At 41.4% G+C, this 20,035-nt stretch overlaps 1 protein-coding gene and 1 long non-coding RNA gene across 9 annotated transcripts in view; both read right to left on the minus strand.

Moving 5' to 3' along the window:
* Nucleotides 1-807: 807 nt before the first annotated feature.
* Nucleotides 808-1,926, minus strand: LOC117808389. Its single transcript, XR_004630286.1, has 2 exons — nt 1,197-1,926; nt 808-952 (listed from the first exon to the last, which is right to left on the minus strand). It is a non-coding gene; the product is annotated as an uncharacterized LOC117808389 (long non-coding RNA).
* Nucleotides 1,927-7,040: 5,114 nt separating this feature from the next.
* LOC117808181 (fibronectin type III domain-containing protein 4-like) overlaps nt 7,041-20,035 on the minus strand; it is a 67,825-nt gene continuing 54,830 nt past the window's right edge. For all 8 annotated transcript variants that reach the window (XM_034677744.1, XM_034677747.1, XM_034677746.1 and 5 more), the window contains 5 exons: nt 18,182-18,283; nt 9,745-9,847; nt 9,514-9,603; nt 8,661-8,827; nt 7,041-7,858 (listed from right to left, as the gene is read on the minus strand). In XM_034677744.1, coding sequence (XP_034533635.1) covers nt 7,817-7,858; nt 8,661-8,827; nt 9,514-9,603; nt 9,745-9,847; nt 18,182-18,283 — 504 coding nt within the window. In that variant the 3' untranslated portion in view covers nt 7,041-7,816. The remainder of the gene's footprint in view (nt 7,859-8,660; nt 8,828-9,513; nt 9,604-9,744; nt 9,848-18,181; nt 18,284-20,035) is intronic.

A 20,035-nucleotide genomic window follows, 5' to 3' on the forward strand; every position in this document is an offset into this window, starting at 1 on the left:
TTCCAGTGCCACTCTTGAACCTCCCACAGAGGTGTCCTGACATTTACCTGGGTCATCCTCAGGCTTTGTGTGCAGGCAGGGAGCTCTTTCATACACATTTCAATAGACACCTGCCAATCAGACCAAATAAAGAGGATTTTTACTAAGTTAAAAAAAGAGGAAGAGGAATATTTGCATCAATGCAGCAAATAAAATCCTCTTTTTCCTGTTAAACAGAGCCCGTTTGTCTCAAAGTGTGTCCAACTGGCGCCATCTGAGACCAGATATCTCCACAAGAGGACTGTGGACAGACGTCTCAGTGTGTTTTGTGACGACAGTGAATTCATTGCGGTTCCTCCCACGCAGTGAGAATGAAGCATGAAGAGTCTTCCTCGTCCTCGTCTTCCTAAGATTGTGTGCCATGTTGTGTTTCTCTCTTTCTGCCCTGCAACAATGCTGCCTTTCACACTCTGAATCTGGACAGTGAGTCACACGCATGAATGTTGCTGGGCTGGGAATGGACAAACTGGTTGGGAGATGCATATCAAGACTGTTTCTGTAGAGTACACTGTGAAGGCTATTAACATTACTTTAAAACTTCCATTACAACCATGCAAAGTAACCTCTGAGAAACACCTGATAGTATAATGCATGTACTACCATACAGTGCCACAAGAGGTTAGTGTCCCTCACTGTCAAAACATGCACCATTGAGAAGGTGACTTTCTCCAGTTTTGCTTTTAAAAATACATTCAGAACACCTGAAGAAGAAGTTTGTTGATGATCCTGTCACTTAAAGACTAAATGAGGACTCATGGACAGCATGGACACAGACAAGGGAAGTTTATTTTGGAGGTACTCTGCTGTGATGGTCCTGGCTCTGTCAGGGAGAGCGTTGTCATCCTGGAGGATGGAGTCAGGTCCCAGATTCTGGAGATATCAGGTGCCAGTCATACACCTGCACACCACAGCACTTGAAGATGAAAAGAGGAGGACAACAGGAGAGTATTGCAGGACATTTTGGAGCATTTGTTTGAGGCTCCCCACACATTTATCTTGCTCATTCCATGAATGCAAAAGCAGGAGGCCTACAGAAGGCTCTAGCTGCCTTTTATAAGGTGCCTGATTAGAGGAGGGAGAGGTAGAGAGGGAAAGAGGGAGCTGCATTCAAGAGTAGCACTAAAGGTGCTGCCTGCCACACACAGTCATTATCTTACCTTTCCTCGAGTCGGTGGTAATCAAACGTTAGTAAAAGACATTTCCCCAGATCTCCTCTTTGTCAAAACTTAATTAAGCAAAGTGAAAATGCTGGCAATCTCTAGGTTGAGGGTTTGATTCTTATCAGTGCCATGGTCAGTTTTAAAGTCCAACAGCCAAAGCACCATGACAAATATCCCAGGAGCTCATATTCAAAAGTGTGTCCAGGTGGTTCAGGGGTTAAGAGGCTGGACTGGCAGTCTGAAGGTTGAGGGTTTGATTCTTATCAGTGCCATGGTGAGTTTTAAAGTTCAACAGTCAAAGCACCATGACAAATATACCCGGAGCTCATGTTCACAAGTATCCAAGTGGTGCAGTGGTTAAGAGGCTGGGCTGGCAGTCAGAAGGTTGAGAGTTCGATTCTTAACTGAGGCAAAGTGAATTTTAAAGTCCAACAGCCAAAGCACCATGACAAATACACCAGGAGCTCATGTTCACAAGTGTCAGTGTAGTGTAGGGGTTAAGAGGCTGGACTGGTAATCCTTCGGTCGAGGGTTCGATTCTTAACTGAGGCAAAGTGAATTTTAAAGTCCAACAGCCAAAGCACCATGACAAATACACCAGGAGCTCATGTTCACAAGTGTCAGTGTAGTGTAGGGGTTAAGAGGCTGGACTGGTAATCCTTAGGTCGAGGGTTCGATTCTTAACTGAGGTAAAGTGAATTTTAAAGTCCAACAGCCAAAGCACCATGACAAATATTCCCGGAGCTCATGTTCTCAAGTATTCAAGTTGTGCAGTGGTTAAGAGGCTGGACTGGCAGTCAGAAGGTCGTGGGTTCGATTCTTATCAGTGCCATGGTGAGTTTTAAAGTCCAACAGCCAAAGCACCATGACAAATATACCCAGAGCTCATATTCTCAAGTATCCAACTGGTGCAATGGTTAAGAGGCTGGGCTGGCAGTCAGAAGGTCGTGGGTTCGATTCTCACCTCACCCGAGGTAAAGTCAATTTTAAAGTCCAACAGCCAAAAACACGACTATAAATACGTCCTGACCAAATTTGAAAGTTGAAGGTGACCCGTGGCGTAATGGAATTACAACTGCGCAGAAGGCTGGAGGGCGTTTGGAATTGCACAGCTTCGGACAGGGAGGTTCGAATCCCGCATATGCGGTGCCTTGTGGTGTAAGGGAATTACAACTGTACTGAAGACTCGAGGGCGTTAGGAAATGTACAGTTGGGGACAACGCGATCCAATTCCGCATACGCGCTTGGTGCCATGGGGCATATGGGAACTACAACTGTGCAGAAGTCTCGAGGGCGTTAGGAATTGCAAAGTTGGAATTACACTTACGTAGTAACACGGGGGAGCCTGGCAAACTGAACCCTGGCGAGCCCAGGTACTGGGTGGGCCGTTGCCACCCAGTTTCTACAGCAAATAAAGTGGGGGGGTTATACCACAGAGTGTCAGCAGCAACAGGAATTTTGAAAGGTTAAAAAAAACCAACTAAATTATTATTATTATAATTTATATTATTATCATATTATAATTAATATTATAATATATATTATTATATTATAATTTATATTAATATTATATTATAATTTATATTATTATCATATTATAATTAATATTATATTATTACAAGAAATATTACTATTATAAATATAATAATTATTATAATAGAAATAATATTTATAATTTATATTAAAATAAATATAATCATAATTTATATTATTACTATAATAAATATAATTATAATATTATAATAAATATAATTATAATTGATATTATTATTATAACAATATAACTATATTAAAATTGTAATAAATATTATTATAATAACAATATATGTATATTAAAGAAAGTTGTAGCAAGCTGCTGACCGAAGGTCAGCAGCTTGCTACAACTTTCTTGCATCTTGCCTAAAGCAAGTTGCCGACCGAAGGTCGGCAACTTGCTTTAAGCAGTTACTTTCTTGCAAGAAAGTAGTTACTTTCTTGCAAGAAAGTAGTTACTTTCTTGCAAGAAAGTAGTTACTTTCTTGCAAGAAAGTAGTTACTTTCTTGCAAGAAAGTAGTTACTTTCTTGCAAGAAAGTAGTTACTTTCTTGCAAGAAAGTAGTTACTTTCTTGCAAGAAAGTAGTTACTTTCTTGCAAGAAAGTAGTTACTTTCTTGCAAGAAAGTAGTTACTTTCTTGCAAGAAAGTAGTTACTTTCTTGCAAGAAAGTAGTTACTTTCTTGCAAGAAAGTAGTAAAAGCAAGTTGCCGACCTTCGGTCGGCAACTTGCTTTAAGCAAGAAACTTGCCCAAAGCAAGTTGCCGACCTTCGGTCGGCAACTTGCTTTAGGCAAGAAGCAAGAAAGTTGTAGCAAGCTGCTGACCTTCGGTCAGCAGCTTGCTACAACTTTCTTTAATATACATATATTGTTATTATAATAATATTTATTACAATTTTAATATAGTTATAATAATAATATCAATTATAATTATATTTATTATAATATTATAATTATATTTATTATAGTAATAATATAAATTATGATTATATTTATTTTAATATAAATTATAAATATTATTTCTATTATAATAATTATTATATTTATAATAGTAATATTTCTTGTAATAATATAAATTATAATATAATATTAATATTAATTATAATATGATAATAATATAAATTATAATAATAATAATTTAGTTGGTTTTTTTTAACCTTTCAAAATTCCAGTTGCTGCTGACACTCTGTGGTATAACCCCCCCACTTTATTTGCTGTAGAAACTGGGTGGCAACGGCCCACCCAGTACCTGGACTTGCCAGGGTTCAGTTTGCCAGGCTCCCCCGTGTTACTACGTAAGTGTAATTCCAACTTTGCAATTCCTAACGCCCTCGAGACTTCTGCACAGGTGTGGTTCCCATATGCTCCAAGGCACCAAGTGCGTATGTGGGATTGAAACGCCCTGTCCCATACTGTACATTTCCTAACGCCCTCGAGTCTTCAGTACAGTTGTAATTCCCTTACACCACAAGGCACCGCATATGCGGGATTCGAACCTCCCTGTCCGAAGCTGTGCAATTCCAAACGCCCTCCAGCCTTCTGCGCAGTTGTAATTCCATTACGCCACGGGTCACCTTCAACTTTCAAATTTGGTCAGGACGTATTTATAGTCGTGTTTTTGGCTGTTGGACTTTAAAATTGACTTTACCTCGGGTGAGGTGAGAATCGAACCCACAAACTTCTGACTGCCAGCCCAGCCTCTTAACCACTGCACCAGTTGGATACTTGAGTATATGAGCTCTGGGTATATTTGTCATGGTGCTTTGGCTGTTGGACTTTAAAACTCACCATGGCACTGATAAGAATCGAACCCACGACCTTCTGACTGCCAGTCCAGCCTCTTAACCACTGCACCACTTGGACACTTTTGAATATGAGCTCCGGGTGTATTTGTCATGGTGCTTTGGCTGTTGGACTTTAAAATTCACTTTGCCTCAGTTAAGAATCGAACCCATGACCTTCTAACTGCCAGTCCAGCCTCTTAACCACTGCACCACTTGGACACTTTTGAATATGAGCTCCGGGTGTATTTGTCATGGTGCTTTGGCTGTTGGACTTTAAAATTCACTTTGCCTCAGTTAAGAATCGAACTCTCAACCTTCTGACTGCCAGTCCAGCCTCTTAACCACTGCACCACTTGGACACTTGTGAACATGAGCTCCGGGTATATTTGTCATGGTGCTTTGGCTGTTGGACTTTAAAACTCACCATGGCACTGATAAGAATTGAACCCTCAACCTTCAGACTGCCAGTCCAGCCACTTCACCCCTGCACCACTTGGACACACTTGTGAACATGAGCTCCGGGTATATTTGTCATGGTGCTTTGGCTGTTGGACTTTAAATCTCACAATGGCACTTATAAGAATCAAACCCTCGACCTAGAGATTGCCAGTCCGTCCTCTTAACCCCTGCGCTACACTTGTGAACCTAAGCTCTGGGTGTATTTATCTACATACTTTGACTGTTGGTCTTTAAAATTCTCTGAGTCCTGTATGAGGATTGAACCCTGAGCCTATGGACTACCAGTCTTTCCTGCACCACAGGGACAGACACCAGCTGTGTAACCAAAAGGTTTTCACTTTGGACTAAACTAGAAACGAAGCCATCAAAACCCGACCCCCTAAGGACTCTGTTGTTACGTCTTCTTTATTGTCTTCAGCTTGTGATTGCACAGCATGGTGTGCAAATACATATTTGAATCATCTCCTCAGAAGAATGGAGGACATCATTTCCCAACATGCTCCTCTGCTCCCACCCATCACTGCTTAATGACTTCTTTAAATGTCAGCAGAGAGGGGGGAGGGTGATTTACACATCAGATTACAAGCTCATCAAAGAAAGAGAGCCTCCAACACCTGCAGGACTCCCGCTCCAAACTCCTTTACCTGCTAAGAGAAAAGCAGACAGTAGGAAAGACCAGGGATTCACCAAAGCGACCCTGTCTTGTCACAAACTTCCTCCATCAGAGGACAAGCCTGGGGGCCAGCTGTGATATTTCTGCAACCTGCCCTTTATGTCACCTCTCGCCTAAAAGCTCCTCCTCCCCCTCTTCCCTCCTTCTTTCCTGTCTTTTGTCTTCCTGCTTGAAAAGAAAAGGAAGAATCCACAGCACAAGGATTTTTTTATTCTAATATCTAAAGTTCAAAGAGCCCCTGCAGTGTGTGATGTCCCTGTGACCTTTGACCCCATAGGCCTTGAAGCTGCAGCTTATGATCACTGGAGGGTGGATGCTGACATTTACTTCTATTCAAATGAACCGGAAATATCTGCCTCCTCTGATATATGTGTGCATTAATTATGAATATGTGTATCACTTATCTGCTGTATCGTTGCAGCTCTTTTTTCCTGCTGACCACCACCATCTGCAGGAACACCTGTGCACACCTCTTCCTCCTCTTCCAGCATTTACCCTTTATTTATGTCCTTTCTGCAGCTCCAGGGATATCTAATGGAATACTGGCACCACCTGCTGCCTAAACCATGCAACTGTCCAAAGAAACTCCACAGATAAATCTGCAGTCACATGATTGTGATGACATTTTCAACAAAACAACACAGCAGTTAAAGAGTGGCCGACACAAAGTACGACGCACTGCAGAGAAACAAAGATTTACACCAAAGGATCTCATCACTGGTCTCCACACAAAGACTTCTACATCACACACTCATTATTGATCACCTGGTTACCTGTTAATCATACTAATGCACTGCTGCTGCCTGTAAAGGAAGGAACGCTGAGTGTGCATCCAACATGAAGCACACGTTGTTATTGCAGAGGTTATAACTGTCACTGAATGTTTCCTTTACTGAAGAACACAGAGCCAAAAATCCACTCAGATCCACAAACAACATAAAATCATCTTTTTGGTGTTTCTCCTCCAAAAACCTCACGTGTTGTGTCTGAAGCTTCCGTACGTGCAGCTGTTTCCTCCACTTTAACCTTCCTCCTTGTGCGGTTTCTCCCTTGAACAGTCAAGAACGAGCTGTCAGCGATCCAATCATGAATAAATGATCTCATGTAAGTGAGCAAACCACTTCCTCTCCAGGCAAACATTCAGCATTCATCATGCCAAATGTTTATGTGTGAGGGGGCCGAGATGATCCCTCGTTCAAAGAGCATGGATTGATTGTTGCAGTAGTCAGATTTCCTCTTTCCTCTCTGCATTTCTCACAGGACAGCAACGTCTTATTGGAAATAAGCTTCAGAATAACTAAAACAGCTTCCCCAAACACTCCTGCAGATGTTCCAAACAGGATCTTCAGATGATTCAGTTTAAGAACAGACAAACACAGCAGAGCGAGGCCTCACGTAGGCACTGCTGGATCCACACGCAGGTGAACTGAGCCTTTATTGCTTTAATCGACATGTTTACTATGAACACTGAGACAAACAAATCCCTCTGAGGGTACAGTCTGTCCAGAGTTAGATCAAATGCATGATGTCTTAATGTTGAATCATAAATATTCATTAAATGATATAATGGCATGAACAGACCTCACAATGATTATATTAACATGTTTAAACTATGTGTGGTATAATTAAGTGAATATGAAAGTTTACAGAGTTCATTCATCATCATCTAATGATTCATGATTCATTTACACTCAAAATACTAAGACTTAGATCTGGCCTATGTACATATTCTTCATAAATACATATAATACACGTGTTTTAATGTTAATAATGTACACCTCCTTATTAATCCACATGATATTTACAAACTGGGCAAAGTGGAATGTGAATATGAAGCAAACTAAAGAATAAAACCTTGTTGAAGTCGACTTGATGAGGACAGGGTTTGGCCTTCATGCTGAGAAATATTCACAACCAGTCTCTCCCCCTCTCTAAAAGAAGAGAAAGTCAAAGTGTGTTTGTTCAACAGGGAGTGAGTTTGGCTGCAGGTACAGTCCTCAGCCACAAGAGGGCAGCAGTCGTCCTGCATTAGTTCTCATATTTAACAGCAGCCTCTCTCCACGTCTCTAAAGTCTGCTCGTCACCGTAATCCTGTTGAGGAAGTCCTCAGGTAACCGCTCCACCTGTCACGTCAAGTCCAGACTCATGAAAATAAACTCTGCAGCCGTCAGACTCTGATGATGCTGATGGAGGACGAGGCTCTGTGCAGCTGAAACACACACACACACACAGTTATTCATAAACACATGAGTCATAAACAGGGTCACATATATGAACCTGAGACAGTGCGTGGGCTGGATTCACATGCACAGACACGAGCCTCTCTGTGTTTAATGAACAGGTGTCAGTCAAAGATTGATTAACCAATCAATGAGCTGACATTTATGGCACATTTGGAATGACTCCCACTGGGCCTGGCTGGACTTCTTGCTTAATGACGTCCAGGTTTGAGTTGTTTTGATGCCGGAAAAATCTTAAACATTCAAAATATCATCTCCCAGTTGGAATATTTCTCAGTGATAAGGCACCAGGTTCTTAAATAAGTCATGTGCAGATGTTCTCCTTTTTTTTAAAAACTTTTCTCTGCCCTCGAGCACCTAAACAACTCGCTTTTAATGGATTTAGCCTCCGAACCTGTTTTTAATCAACATGCATCCTCACCACAGAGCTGAACGCTGGTTTAGACCCATTATTTTTTAATCCATCATTGTCCACAGGCAGCTTGGATCAGGTCCAGACTCTAGTTTTTAATCTCTTGGGTCATTACAAAACTCACGCTGCTGTGTCAAACTTTATTAAGTCGTGTTAAAAATCAAAAGAGACAACATTAAAGTTTGGATGATATAAGTTCACTGTTTCATCCTCCAGTGTCTGCAGCTCCTCTCTCTGCTCGTTGTATATTTAGCCCTGATGGCAGAAGCTCTTGTTGCTAGGAGATCTCTGAAGAAACTACACGCTCCTGCCTGATGGAGAAAGTGAAGTCACATGAAGCTGAGGGAGGTTTCAGTCACCTTGCTGCTGCGGACGGCTCCGTTTTGGCAGAGGGGCGAGCTCCCGGCGGAGGCGTTGTAGTAGTAGGAGGTGGAGCGCACCAGCGGCCGCTTGCTCTTCTCCTTGGTGCTGTTGGTGTCGTTGTCTTTGATGATGTCGTACTGCCGGCAGAAGAGGGCGATCACGGCTGAGGGGGAGAGAGGAGACACGTCAGAGACACCAAAACAAAAGAGCAGAGGGCATCTCTGGTTTCATGTTCATCATCCAACATACACTTGTCCTGCTACTAATTCACTGTAGCTGGCCTTTTGTTACATTTACTCTAACAGATGAAGTGTGTTCCAGTTTCTGGGATGAAGGTTATAAAGGAATACGTTTTTTATGAGTGTATTAAAACTAAAACAGGGAATGTGTGACTCTGAAAAGTTTATATCTTTATTTCTTTTAGCTGCTGAATGTGAAATGTGATGTTAACTGGAGGACTAGAAAAAGAAAATCCTCTGACTTCTAAAGATTAATAAACAGTTTAATCCCTCCTGGATTTGCTGCAGAATGACACAGAGCTGAAGACGGCCTGTTTTTCTGAGCTCATAGAAAGTCCAGTTTTTTAGAGATACAGGATACAGCAGCACCACAGGCTCCATGATCTGAAGGACCATGATGCATCACTGACAAATATACTAACCAACACAAGATGAAGTGATTAAAATCAGCTCAACCTTCAACATCTGCAACTCATACATCCATGCAGTAGCTAGATTCATCCCAGAACATCAATGTGTGAGGAAAACACTGTTGGTGATATTTTTACTGCACTGTGGAAACTTTGACATTCACACACACACACACACACACACACGTATCGGGTCTGACCTGCCCACAGCAGCAGCACTGTGGTGATAATGAGCAGCTCTCCTGTCTGCAGCTGAGGAGTCATCCCCAGTCCCTCCATCGCCGGTTCATCTGAGGACCAAAATAAGTGTCATGTCTCAGAGTGAGCGCCTCTTAGTGTCAGTATTAATGGGGATTTGTTCTCTTGGAAGACATGTAGGGATGTAAACATGTCACCTAATGGTGTGTGTGTGTGTGTGTGTGTTTATTTACGGTGGTCCAGGACTCCAGCCGGATAGTGGTCGGTCTTCTCCAGGGTCCTGAAGTGGACGGCACGGCTGGGCTGGCTGTCCCCATTGAGCCCCACAGACTGCACCTGAGAAGAGAAGAAGAAGAAGAAAGTTCTGGAGGTAAGATGGATCCATGCTCAGACACAAAATGAGACCTCTAAACACTGAGTACATCCCAGAGAACAACATTATGTAACGACGACAGAGATTGTCTCTCAGAGGGGATATTTAGAGAGCAAATGGTGCTTCTGTTTCCGGCCGGGATCCTGAACGATTGTTAGAGGACAGAGTGTAGAAGCCGACTGAATGCTGAAGATGAACGAGGGAACACAGATGTGGGCTGAAGACTCATTCTGCGACCTTCTTTGGGACATTTTGCTGTGAAAATCCACTTAAAAAGGACTGCAGGAAATAAATAAGCTTGATGTTTATCTTGTTTAAATAGAGTGGCAAGATATTTCCAGCAGCGACAGCGGCGTCTGATAACAGAAAGTATTAAGTTTAACAATCATACTGAGAGAGAAATCCATCACAGCAGCACTATTAGATCTACGAGAAGTCTTAGTCGCTGCTGTTCACGCCTACACGCCGAATACAACAAGTTCCTGTAGAGGAAATCATCTGAAGAATATGACAGAGCTGAATTCATCTAAAAGTATCACAAAGGAAGTCTTTCATTTCAAAGTTTCAAGTTTGATCTCTGCAACCTGTCAGCAGAACGCCAACCCATCACATCTCTCTCTCCACCAAACCCTGAAGGGGGAAGGTCTTTACTGAACTCTTTCTCCAGGTCAGAGGTGAAGGAAGTAAAAAACGTCCTTGAATTAATCTTAAAGAAGACAAAGTTTCATGTTTGATCTCTGCAGCAGAAGCTCTGATCCATCCTCTCTCTTTGCATCCCAAACTCTGGACAGGAAACATTTTCAGCTCATTCTCCTCTGCAGCGAGGTGAGAGGCTGAAAAGTTCAGGCTTACTGTGGTCGCTGCAAGAAATTCAAGGAATAATAGGATACAAAACTATCCTTGAAAAGGTATCTTAAAGATTGAGTTAGATTGGAAAGTGTCTCATCTATTTACCGTGTCAAGGATGATGCAACTCAGTCTAGAAAAGGTTGCATAACAAACCTTGAATTAATGCTTAAGTATGAAAAACATCTCCAATTTAAAGTCCAAAGTTTGATCTCTGCAGCTGTCAGCACAATCTTTAATCTATCCGCTCCCTCTGGATAAATCTGTCCACCCAACTCCACAGAGAAAAGGTCTGTTTTTGAGCTCCCTCTCCTCTGCATCGATGTCAGAGGTGAAGAAGTCAGAGTTTTCCAAGCTCCCGGTGTTGGCCAGGCTTCAGTGCGCTCGCTCGATGACTCTCCTGCAGGACATCCTCTTGCTGACGAGCGTATTTAACCGAGTCCTCCAGCTGAAGGACAATCTGTGTCAGTCTATTAAACCATAATGGATTATAAAATGTTTAATAGAGTCATGATAATGGCTACTGTTCCAACATAGCCTAAGGCTAAGGTGATTCTTGAGCCTGGTGGAACAGCTCAGGGTGTTATAACCCTTTTCTGTCCATGTTTATCTGTGGTGGCGGGAGGAGGAGGGAGGCAGAGGACTCAAGAGGTTACAGGATACTGTGGACCAAGGCACCAAAATAAATACATAAAGAAATGAGGAAGAAGAGAAAGTAGAGAAATAAAGAGGTAAATAGATAAAGATGAAGTAAAGTAGAGTAAAGAAAAAGAAAGGATAAGGAACATAAAATAAACTAAAGTACCAACATAACCTAGTTAATTAGACAAGTCTTTTAAATTAGGACTCTACCAAGTGTTATTCAAATAGGACTGTGTGAGTGCTCGCGCAGGATTGGCTGGTTTCTTCTCCTAGTTAGTTAGACAAGTCTTTTATATTAGGACTGTGTGAGTGTTATTCAAATAGGACTGTGCGAGTGCTCGCATATGATTGGCTGGCTACTTTTCCTGCTAGTCAGATAGACAAGTCTTTTATATTAGGACTGTGTGAGTGTTATTCAAATAGGACTGTGTGAGTGCTCGCATATGATTGGCTGGCTACTCTTCCTAGTAAGTTAGATAGACAAGTCTTTTATATTAGGACTATGCCAAGTGTTATTCAAATAGGACTGTGCGAGTGCTTGCGCAGGATTGGCTAGTCACTCTTCCACCATAGCCTAGTTAGTTAGACAAGTCTTTTATATTAGGACTATGCCAAGTGTTATTCAAATAGGACTGTGTGAGTGCTTGCGCAGGATTGGCTAGTCACTCTTCCACCATAGCCTAGTTAGTTAGACAAGTCTTTTATATTAGGACTGTGTGAGTGTTATTCAAATAGGACTGTGCGAGTGCTCGCATATGATTGGCTGGCTACTCTTCCTAGTTACTTAGATAGACAAGTCTTTTATATTAGGGCTATGACGAGCTATTCAAATAGGACTGTGCGAGTGCTCGCATATGATTGGCTGGCTACTCTTCCTAGCTACTTAGATAGACAAGTCTTTTATATTAGGGCTATGACAAGTGCTATTCAAATAGGACTGTGCTCGCATATGATTGGCTGGCTACTCTTCCTAGCTACTTAGATAGACAAGTCTTTTATATTAGGACTGTGTGAGTGTTATTCAAATAGGACTGTGCGAGTGCTTGCGCAGGATTGGCTCATCACTCTTCCGCCATAGCCTTGTTAGATAGACAAGTCTTTTATATTAGGACTATGCCAAGTGTTATTCAAATAGGACTGTGCTAGTGCTCGCATATGATTGGCTGGCTACTCTTCCTAGCTACTTAGATAGACAAGTCTTTTATATTAGGACTATGCCAAGTGTTATTCAAATAGGACTGTGCTAGTGCTCGCATATGATTGGCTGGCTACTCTTCCTAGCTACTTAGATAGACAAGTCTTTTATATTAGGACTGTGTGAGTGTTATTCAAATAGGACTGTGCGAGTGCTCGCATATGATTGGCTGGCTACTCTTCCTAGTAAGTTAGATAGACAAGTCTTTTATATTAGGACTATGACAAGTGCTATTCAAATAGGACTGTGCTCGCATATGATTGGCTGGCTGCTCTTCCTAGCTACTTAGATAGACAAGTCTTTTATATTAGGACTGTGTGAGTGTTATTCAAATAGGACTGTGCGAGTGCTTGCGCAGGATTGGCTCATCACTCTTCCGCCATAGCCTTGTTAGATAGACAAGTCTTTTATATTAGGACTATGCCAAGTGTTATTCAAATAGGACTGTGCTAGTGCTCGCATATGATTGGCTGGCTACTCTTCCTAGTTACTTAGATAGACAAGTCTTTTATATTAGGGCTATGACGAGCTATTCAAATAGGACTGTGCGAGTGCTCGCATATGATTGGCTGGCTACTCTTCCTAGCTACTTAGATAGACAAGTCTTTTATATTAGGGCTATGACAAGTGCTATTCAAATAGGACTGTGCTCGCATATGATTGGCTGGCTACTCTTCCTAGCTACTTAGATAGACAAGTCTTTTATATTAGGACTGTGTGAGTGTTATTCAAATAGGACTGTGCGAGTGCTTGCGCAGGATTGGCTCATCACTCTTCCGCCATAGCCTTGTTAGATAGACAAGTCTTTTATATTAGGACTATGCCAAGTGTTATTCAAATAGGACTGTGCTAGTGCTCGCATATGATTGGCTGGCTACTCTTCCTAGCTACTTAGATAGACAAGTCTTTTATATTAGGGCTATGACGAGCTATTCAAATAGGACTGTGCGAGTGCTCGCATATGATTGGCTGGCTACTCTTCCTAGCTACTTAGATAGACAAGTCTTTTATATTAGGGCTATGACAAGTGCTATTCAAATAGGACTGTGCTCGCATATGATTGGCTGGCTACTCTTCCTAGCTACTTAGATAGACAAGTCTTTTATATTAGGACTGTGTGAGTGTTATTCAAATAGGACTGTGCGAGTGCTTGCGCAGGATTGGCTCATCACTCTTCCGCCATAGCCTTGTTAGATAGACAAGTCTTTTATATTAGGACTATGCCAAGTGTTATTCAAATAGGACTGTGCTAGTGCTCGCATATGATTGGCTGGCTACTCTTCCTAGCTACTTAGATAGACAAGTCTTTTATATTAGGACTGTGTGAGTGTTATTCAAATAGGACTGTGCGAGTGCTCGCATATGATTGGCTGGCTACTCTTCCTAGTAAGTTAGATAGACAAGTCTTTTATATTAGGACTATGACAAGTGCTATTCAAATAGGACTGTGCTCGCATATGATTGGCTGGCTGCTCTTCCTAGCTACTTAGATAGACAAGTCTTTTATATTAGGACTGTGTGAGTGTTATTCAAATAGGACTGTGCGAGTGCTTGCGCAGGATTGGCTCATCACTCTTCCGCCATAGCCTTGTTAGATAGACAAGTCTTTTATATTAGGACTATGCCAAGTGTTATTCAAATAGGACTGTGCTAGTGCTCGCATATGATTGGCTGGCTACTCTTCCTAGTTACTTAGATAGACAAGTCTTTTATATTAGGACTATGCCAAGTGTTATTCAAATAGGACTGTGCTAGTGCTCGCATATGATTGGCTGGCTACTCTTCCTAGCTACTTAGATAGACAAGTGTTTTATATTAGGACTATGCCAAGTGTTATTCAAATAGGACTGTGCTAGTGCTCGCATATGATTGGCTGGCTACTCTTCCTAGCTACTTAGATAGACAAGTGTTTTATATTAGGACTGTGTGAGTGTTCTTCAAATAGGACTGTGCGAGTGCTCGCATATGATTGGCTGGCTACTCTTCCTAGTAAGTTAGATAGACAAGTCTTTTATATTAGGACTATGCCAAGTGTTATTCAAATAGGACTGTGCGAGTGCTCGCATATGATTGGCTGGCTACTTTTCCTGCTAGTCAGATAGACAAGTCTTTTATATTAGGACTGAGTGAGTTTTATTCAAATAGGACTGTGCGAGTGCTCGCATATGATTGGCTGGCTACTTTGTCTGCTAGTCAGATAGACAAGTGTTTTATATTAGGACTATGCCAAGTGCTATTCAAATAGGACTGTGCGAGTGCTTGCGCAGGATTGGCTAGTCACTCTTCCACCATAGTCTAGTTAGTTAGACAAGTCTTTTATATTAGGACTGTGTGAGTGTTATTCAAATAGGACTGTGCGAGTGCTCGCATATGATTGGCTGGCTACTTTGTCTGCTAGTCAGATAGACAAGTGTTTTATATTAGGACTATGCCAAGTGCTATTCAAATAGGACTGTGCGAGTGCTCGCATATGATTGGCTGGCTACTTTGTCTGCTAGTCAGATAGACAAGTGTTTTATATTAGGACTATGCCAAGTGCTATTCAAATAGGACTGTGCGAGTGCTTGCGCAGGATTGGCTAGTCACTCTTCCGCCATAGCCTAGTTAGTTAGACAAGTCTTTTATATTAGGACTATGCCAAGTGTTATTCAAATAGGACTGTGCGAGTGCTTGCGCAGGATTGGCTCATCACTCTTCCGCCATAGCCTTGTTAGATAGACAAGTCTTTTATATTAGGACTGTGTGAGTGTTATTCAAACAGGACTGTGCGAGTGCTCGCGTATGATTGGCTGGCTACTTTTCCTGCTAGTCAGATAGACAAGTCTTTTATATTAGGACTGTGTGAGTGTTATTCAAATAGGACTGTGCGAGTGCTCGCATATGATTGGCTGGCTACTCTTCCTAGTAAGTGAGATAGACAAGTCTTTTATATTAGGACTGTGTGAGTGTTATTCAAATAGTACTGTGCGAGTGCTCGCGCAGGATTGGCTCGTCACTCTTCCGCCATAGCCTAGTTAGTTAGACAAGTGTTTTATATTAGGACTATGCCAAGTGCTATTCAAATAGGACTGTGCGAGTGCTTGCGCAGGATTGGCTAGTCACTCTTCCGCCATAGCCTAGTTAGTTAGACAAGTCTTTTATATTAGGACTATGCCAAGTGTTATTCAAATAGGACTGTGCGAGTGCTTGCGCAGGATTGGCTCATCACTCTTCCGCCATAGCCTTGTTAGATAGACAAGTCTTTTATATTAGGACTGTGTGAGTGTTATTCAAATAGGACTGTGCGAGTGCTCGCGTATGATTGGCTGGCTACTTTTCCTGCTAGTCAGATAGACAAGTCTTTTATATTAGGACTATGCCAAGTGTTATTCAAATAGGACTGTGCTAGTGCTCGCATATGATTGGCTGGCTACTCTTCCGAACTACTTAGATAGACAAGTGTTTTATATTAGGGCTATGACAAGTGTTATTCAAATAGCACTGTGCAAGTGCTCGCGCAGGATTGGCTGGTTTCTTCTCCTACTAGTTAGATAGACAAGTCTTTTATATTAGGACTGTGTGAGTGTTATTCAAATAGGACTGTGCGAGTGCTCGCATATGATTGGCTGGCTACTCTTCCTAGTAAGTGAGATAGACAAGTTTTTTATATTAGGACTGTGTGAGTGTTATTCAAATAGGACTGTGCTAGTGCTCGCATATGATTGGCTGGCTACTCTTCCTAAATACTTAGATAGACAAGTGTTTTATATTAGGACTATGCCAAGTGTTATTCAATTAGGACTGTGCGAGTGCTCACATATGATTGGCTCGTTACTTCTCCTACTAGTCAGATAGACAAGTGTTTTATATTAGGACTGTGTGAGTGCTATTCAAATAGGACTGTGCGAGTGCTCGCATATGATTGGCTGGCTACTCTTCCTAGTAAGTTAGATAGACAAGTCTTTTATATTAGGACTTTGTGAGTGTTATTCAAATAGGACTGTGCTAGTGCTCGCATATGATTGGCTGGCTACTCTTCCTAAATACTTAGATAGACAAGTGTTTTATATTAGGACTATGCCAAGTGTTATTCAAATAGGACTGTGTGAGTGCTTGCGCAGGATTGGCTAGTCACTCTTCCGCCATAGCCTAGTTAGTTAGACAAGTCTTTTATATTAGGACTATGCCAAGTGCTATTCAAATAGGACTGTGTGAGTGCTTGCACAGGATTGGCTGGTTACTTCTCCTACTAGTTAGATAGACAAGTCTTTTATATTAGGACTGTGTGAGTGTTATTCAAATAGGACTGTGTGAGTGCTCGCACAGGATTGGCTGGTTACTTTTCCTTGTTAGTTGGATAGACAAGACTTTTATATTGTAGTCACGTTAGAATCTTCTCCTTCAGAGAGTTTTTGCTGCGTCTGATTAAAGAAATTCAACCCAAAAGTGTAAAGATGGAGAGTTAATTACTCACTAAGAGGAGGTCAATTAGAAGATGAGTTCATTTCTTAAAGGCACTTTAAAATTAACGAAGCTTTCCAATTCAAGCTGAAGACATTTGACTTTTCTAGCTGTGTATTTCTCTGTAGGATACCTGCTTTTTATACCAACTGTGATCAAATCAGTGACTACAAGGAAACAACAGATACGTTTGAACATGCTCCTTAATGGACGTTTAGTTAATATCTGCTTTTGTAAAACTGTTAATGTCTTTAAAAGCTAATTTTTATTTGAATCATGAGTTCATTCTATTTTTTGAGTGGATAGAAACAGGAATAAAGCGGTACAGGTCGGGACTAATGTCTCTGTTTGTTTCATTAATCACTGTGCTTCGTGTTTAATTAGTGTTTGAGTACGAGCGGTTATTAAAAGAACATTTGGGGGGCCAGATGGTGAATAATTCCCCTGCTTTAGACTTTGTGTTGTCTTTAATGAGAGCCTGAGTGATGTGAGAGACTTCAAACTGATGCTGACTTTAGAGTGGGAAGTTTCACAGAGACTATTTCCATCCAGTGAAGTGTATCCTCTGTAATCTGTAGACTGTGGGATTAACAGAGATTACAGAGGATACATCGACTGTTAAACATCATTTAAGAAGAGTCTGCTTATAAATGTTTAAATGAAGTGTTCCACTTGAATGAATCATTCATCAGCACATTACCTTTTGCAGAATGGCGTGTTAGAAACTCAGACATGTGTAACCCTGCAGCCAAAAAGGTTTATTAATACTTTACATTTGTCTGTGGATATTTATTAACGCTGAATTTGAACTTCATTAGCTTTTATATCAATTTGTAGAGCTTTAAAGCTCCTTTGAGGAACTCTAGGATAGTGTTGATTTTGCACCCCCCTGTGGACAATGTGATTTGTCTTCTTCTTGCTGTTTGGCCTCTGCTCCTGTAAGCACACATTGAGAACCTGTAAGAGGGTGTAAATCATCCGACCCTGTGGCGGCAGTTTCCGCCTTCAATAACAACAACATAAGATCATCCGTTTTTACCCTGATGGGCTCGTTTGCTGCTTCAGGTCATACAGAGACATCAGTATTAATATCAGTCGTTCATCACCAGATAGAAACTCCTAACAGGACCTTTAAACATGATAGTGTGTGTTTGTGTGTGTGTGTGGAACTCACCTGGACACTGTAGTGTGTGTCCTCGTCCAGGTCCCACAGCACACACCAGCGGCTGGATGTGTTCACCTCCCGGATGGAGCGTTGCATCAGACCGTCCTGTCTCTGGAGTTAAAAGAATAAATATTTAAAAAATGATACAAGCTCATTAATATGCATGCAGAGGATGAAGAAATGTATATTACACATCCTTAATGTGTCACATTAAAGGTCGTAAAAGTGATAAAACACCATCACAACCTGGAGAACTCTGAATCATTGGTTGCATCGTTGCATCATTATTTCATGATTTCAGGACAGGTGTTATTAATGCAAATCAAATCCTGCAGTAACAAGCAGCTTCACCTCCATCACTGGATGTCCCTGTGGAGGAAACCAGGTTTGCATGAAGGTAACAGGATAAATCATTGAGGGGAGAAAAAAGCACAGGAACACGTGGAAGCAGAGATACTGTGCTGGTGGAATATCAGTCTTCAGGAGGATGGAGTTTATGCTCCAATGTCAGCTTCTTAGTGAACTGATGAATCCATTCTGACAGAGTCAGAGTGGGAGAGCTTGCTTATTGTGAGCCATGTTTGTGCCCATGTGCACAGTTCTTCTACAGAGGACATTAAGTTGAGTTTGACTGTTTAGAAACTCAACAAGAGATCTAACCAAGCTCAGAATCATGACACTGTACTTGTGTTTTGGAGATCATTTCAAGACTACAACGCCAATTTGTTGGTAAACTGGAAAAGGTTTATAGAAAAGAGTTTCTGAAATCCATAAAAAGCTTTAGCATCACCAACGCTTTCTCTCTCTCCCTCCAGCCTGTGGTGGGCGTTAAAGTCTAGTCGAGAGTGACACACAAGTTTCCCGGCACGTAAAAGTGGCTGTAAAGCACTAAAAGCTGAAGAGGAGTCAATAAATAAAAGGGCTGGCAGGGTGCTCGAGGCGGTCCAGATGTCTGAATCACCAGAGACTCAGCAGAGTCACAGCGGAGTCTAACCCTCCTCTGGCAGCTCTGAGAGCGACGTGGATCAGAGATGAAGGATTTATTGTCCCAGAGCAGAAAAAGACCACAATAGACAGTTTCTTTGTGCAGATGAAAGGGATGTTAATCAGGGGTTTCAATCAAAACAGGTGACTCAGCTGTGATTATGTAAGATTCTGGACCAAAGAAGTGAAAATCCATCACATTTAAAGGGACTGGCCAAACAGAGCTTGAGCCAGAAGAAGACAAAAACACCTTAGTCAAGCAAAGAGGCGATGAAGAGGTACGTCACTGGTGACTTCACTGATTCATACTTGTGCATCACTCCAGAGTTTAAGACTCTTTCCTAAAAAAACATATACGCAACATTTGCATTCGACTTACTTCTTGTATTTTTGACAGCCTTGAGTTTTGTCTGCAAAGTACTAACCTTAGCCTCAAGGTAAGGGCAGCCTGAGAGGCACAGCCAAGGGTGAAACAGAGCTTGCAGAGTTTGTTGCTTTTTTAGGATCAACTTCTGCAAAATACTTGGACAGAATTGCAGGAAACATTTCCTTTTGCTCTTTTGCATTCCTATTTTTGTCAATAAATGCCACTTATTGTTGCAGATGCTTCTTTAAAGTTCCTATAAAGCCTCTGGAAATGCAAATGGAAATGAAATTAATCTTGAACATATTTTAAAGCAGCATTTATGTTTGTATTTTTCTTTTGCATGTTTAGCATCTGTTTTAAAAGCTGCATGTAAAGTTTTGCTGTGCAGAAAAGTCCTGTTTACCCTTTACAGCAGGGTGAAAAAATACAAAACAAAAGGTCACAAAGACTCTTCCATCCTGTTTGATACACTTAGCCTTTAGCTCGGTTCAACGGGCATTTTCTAAAAGGTT

This window comes from Notolabrus celidotus, chromosome 24 (assembly GCF_009762535.1).
Source record: "Notolabrus celidotus isolate fNotCel1 chromosome 24, fNotCel1.pri, whole genome shotgun sequence".
In the NCBI taxonomy this organism is placed as follows: Eukaryota; Metazoa; Chordata; class Actinopteri; order Labriformes; family Labridae; genus Notolabrus; species Notolabrus celidotus.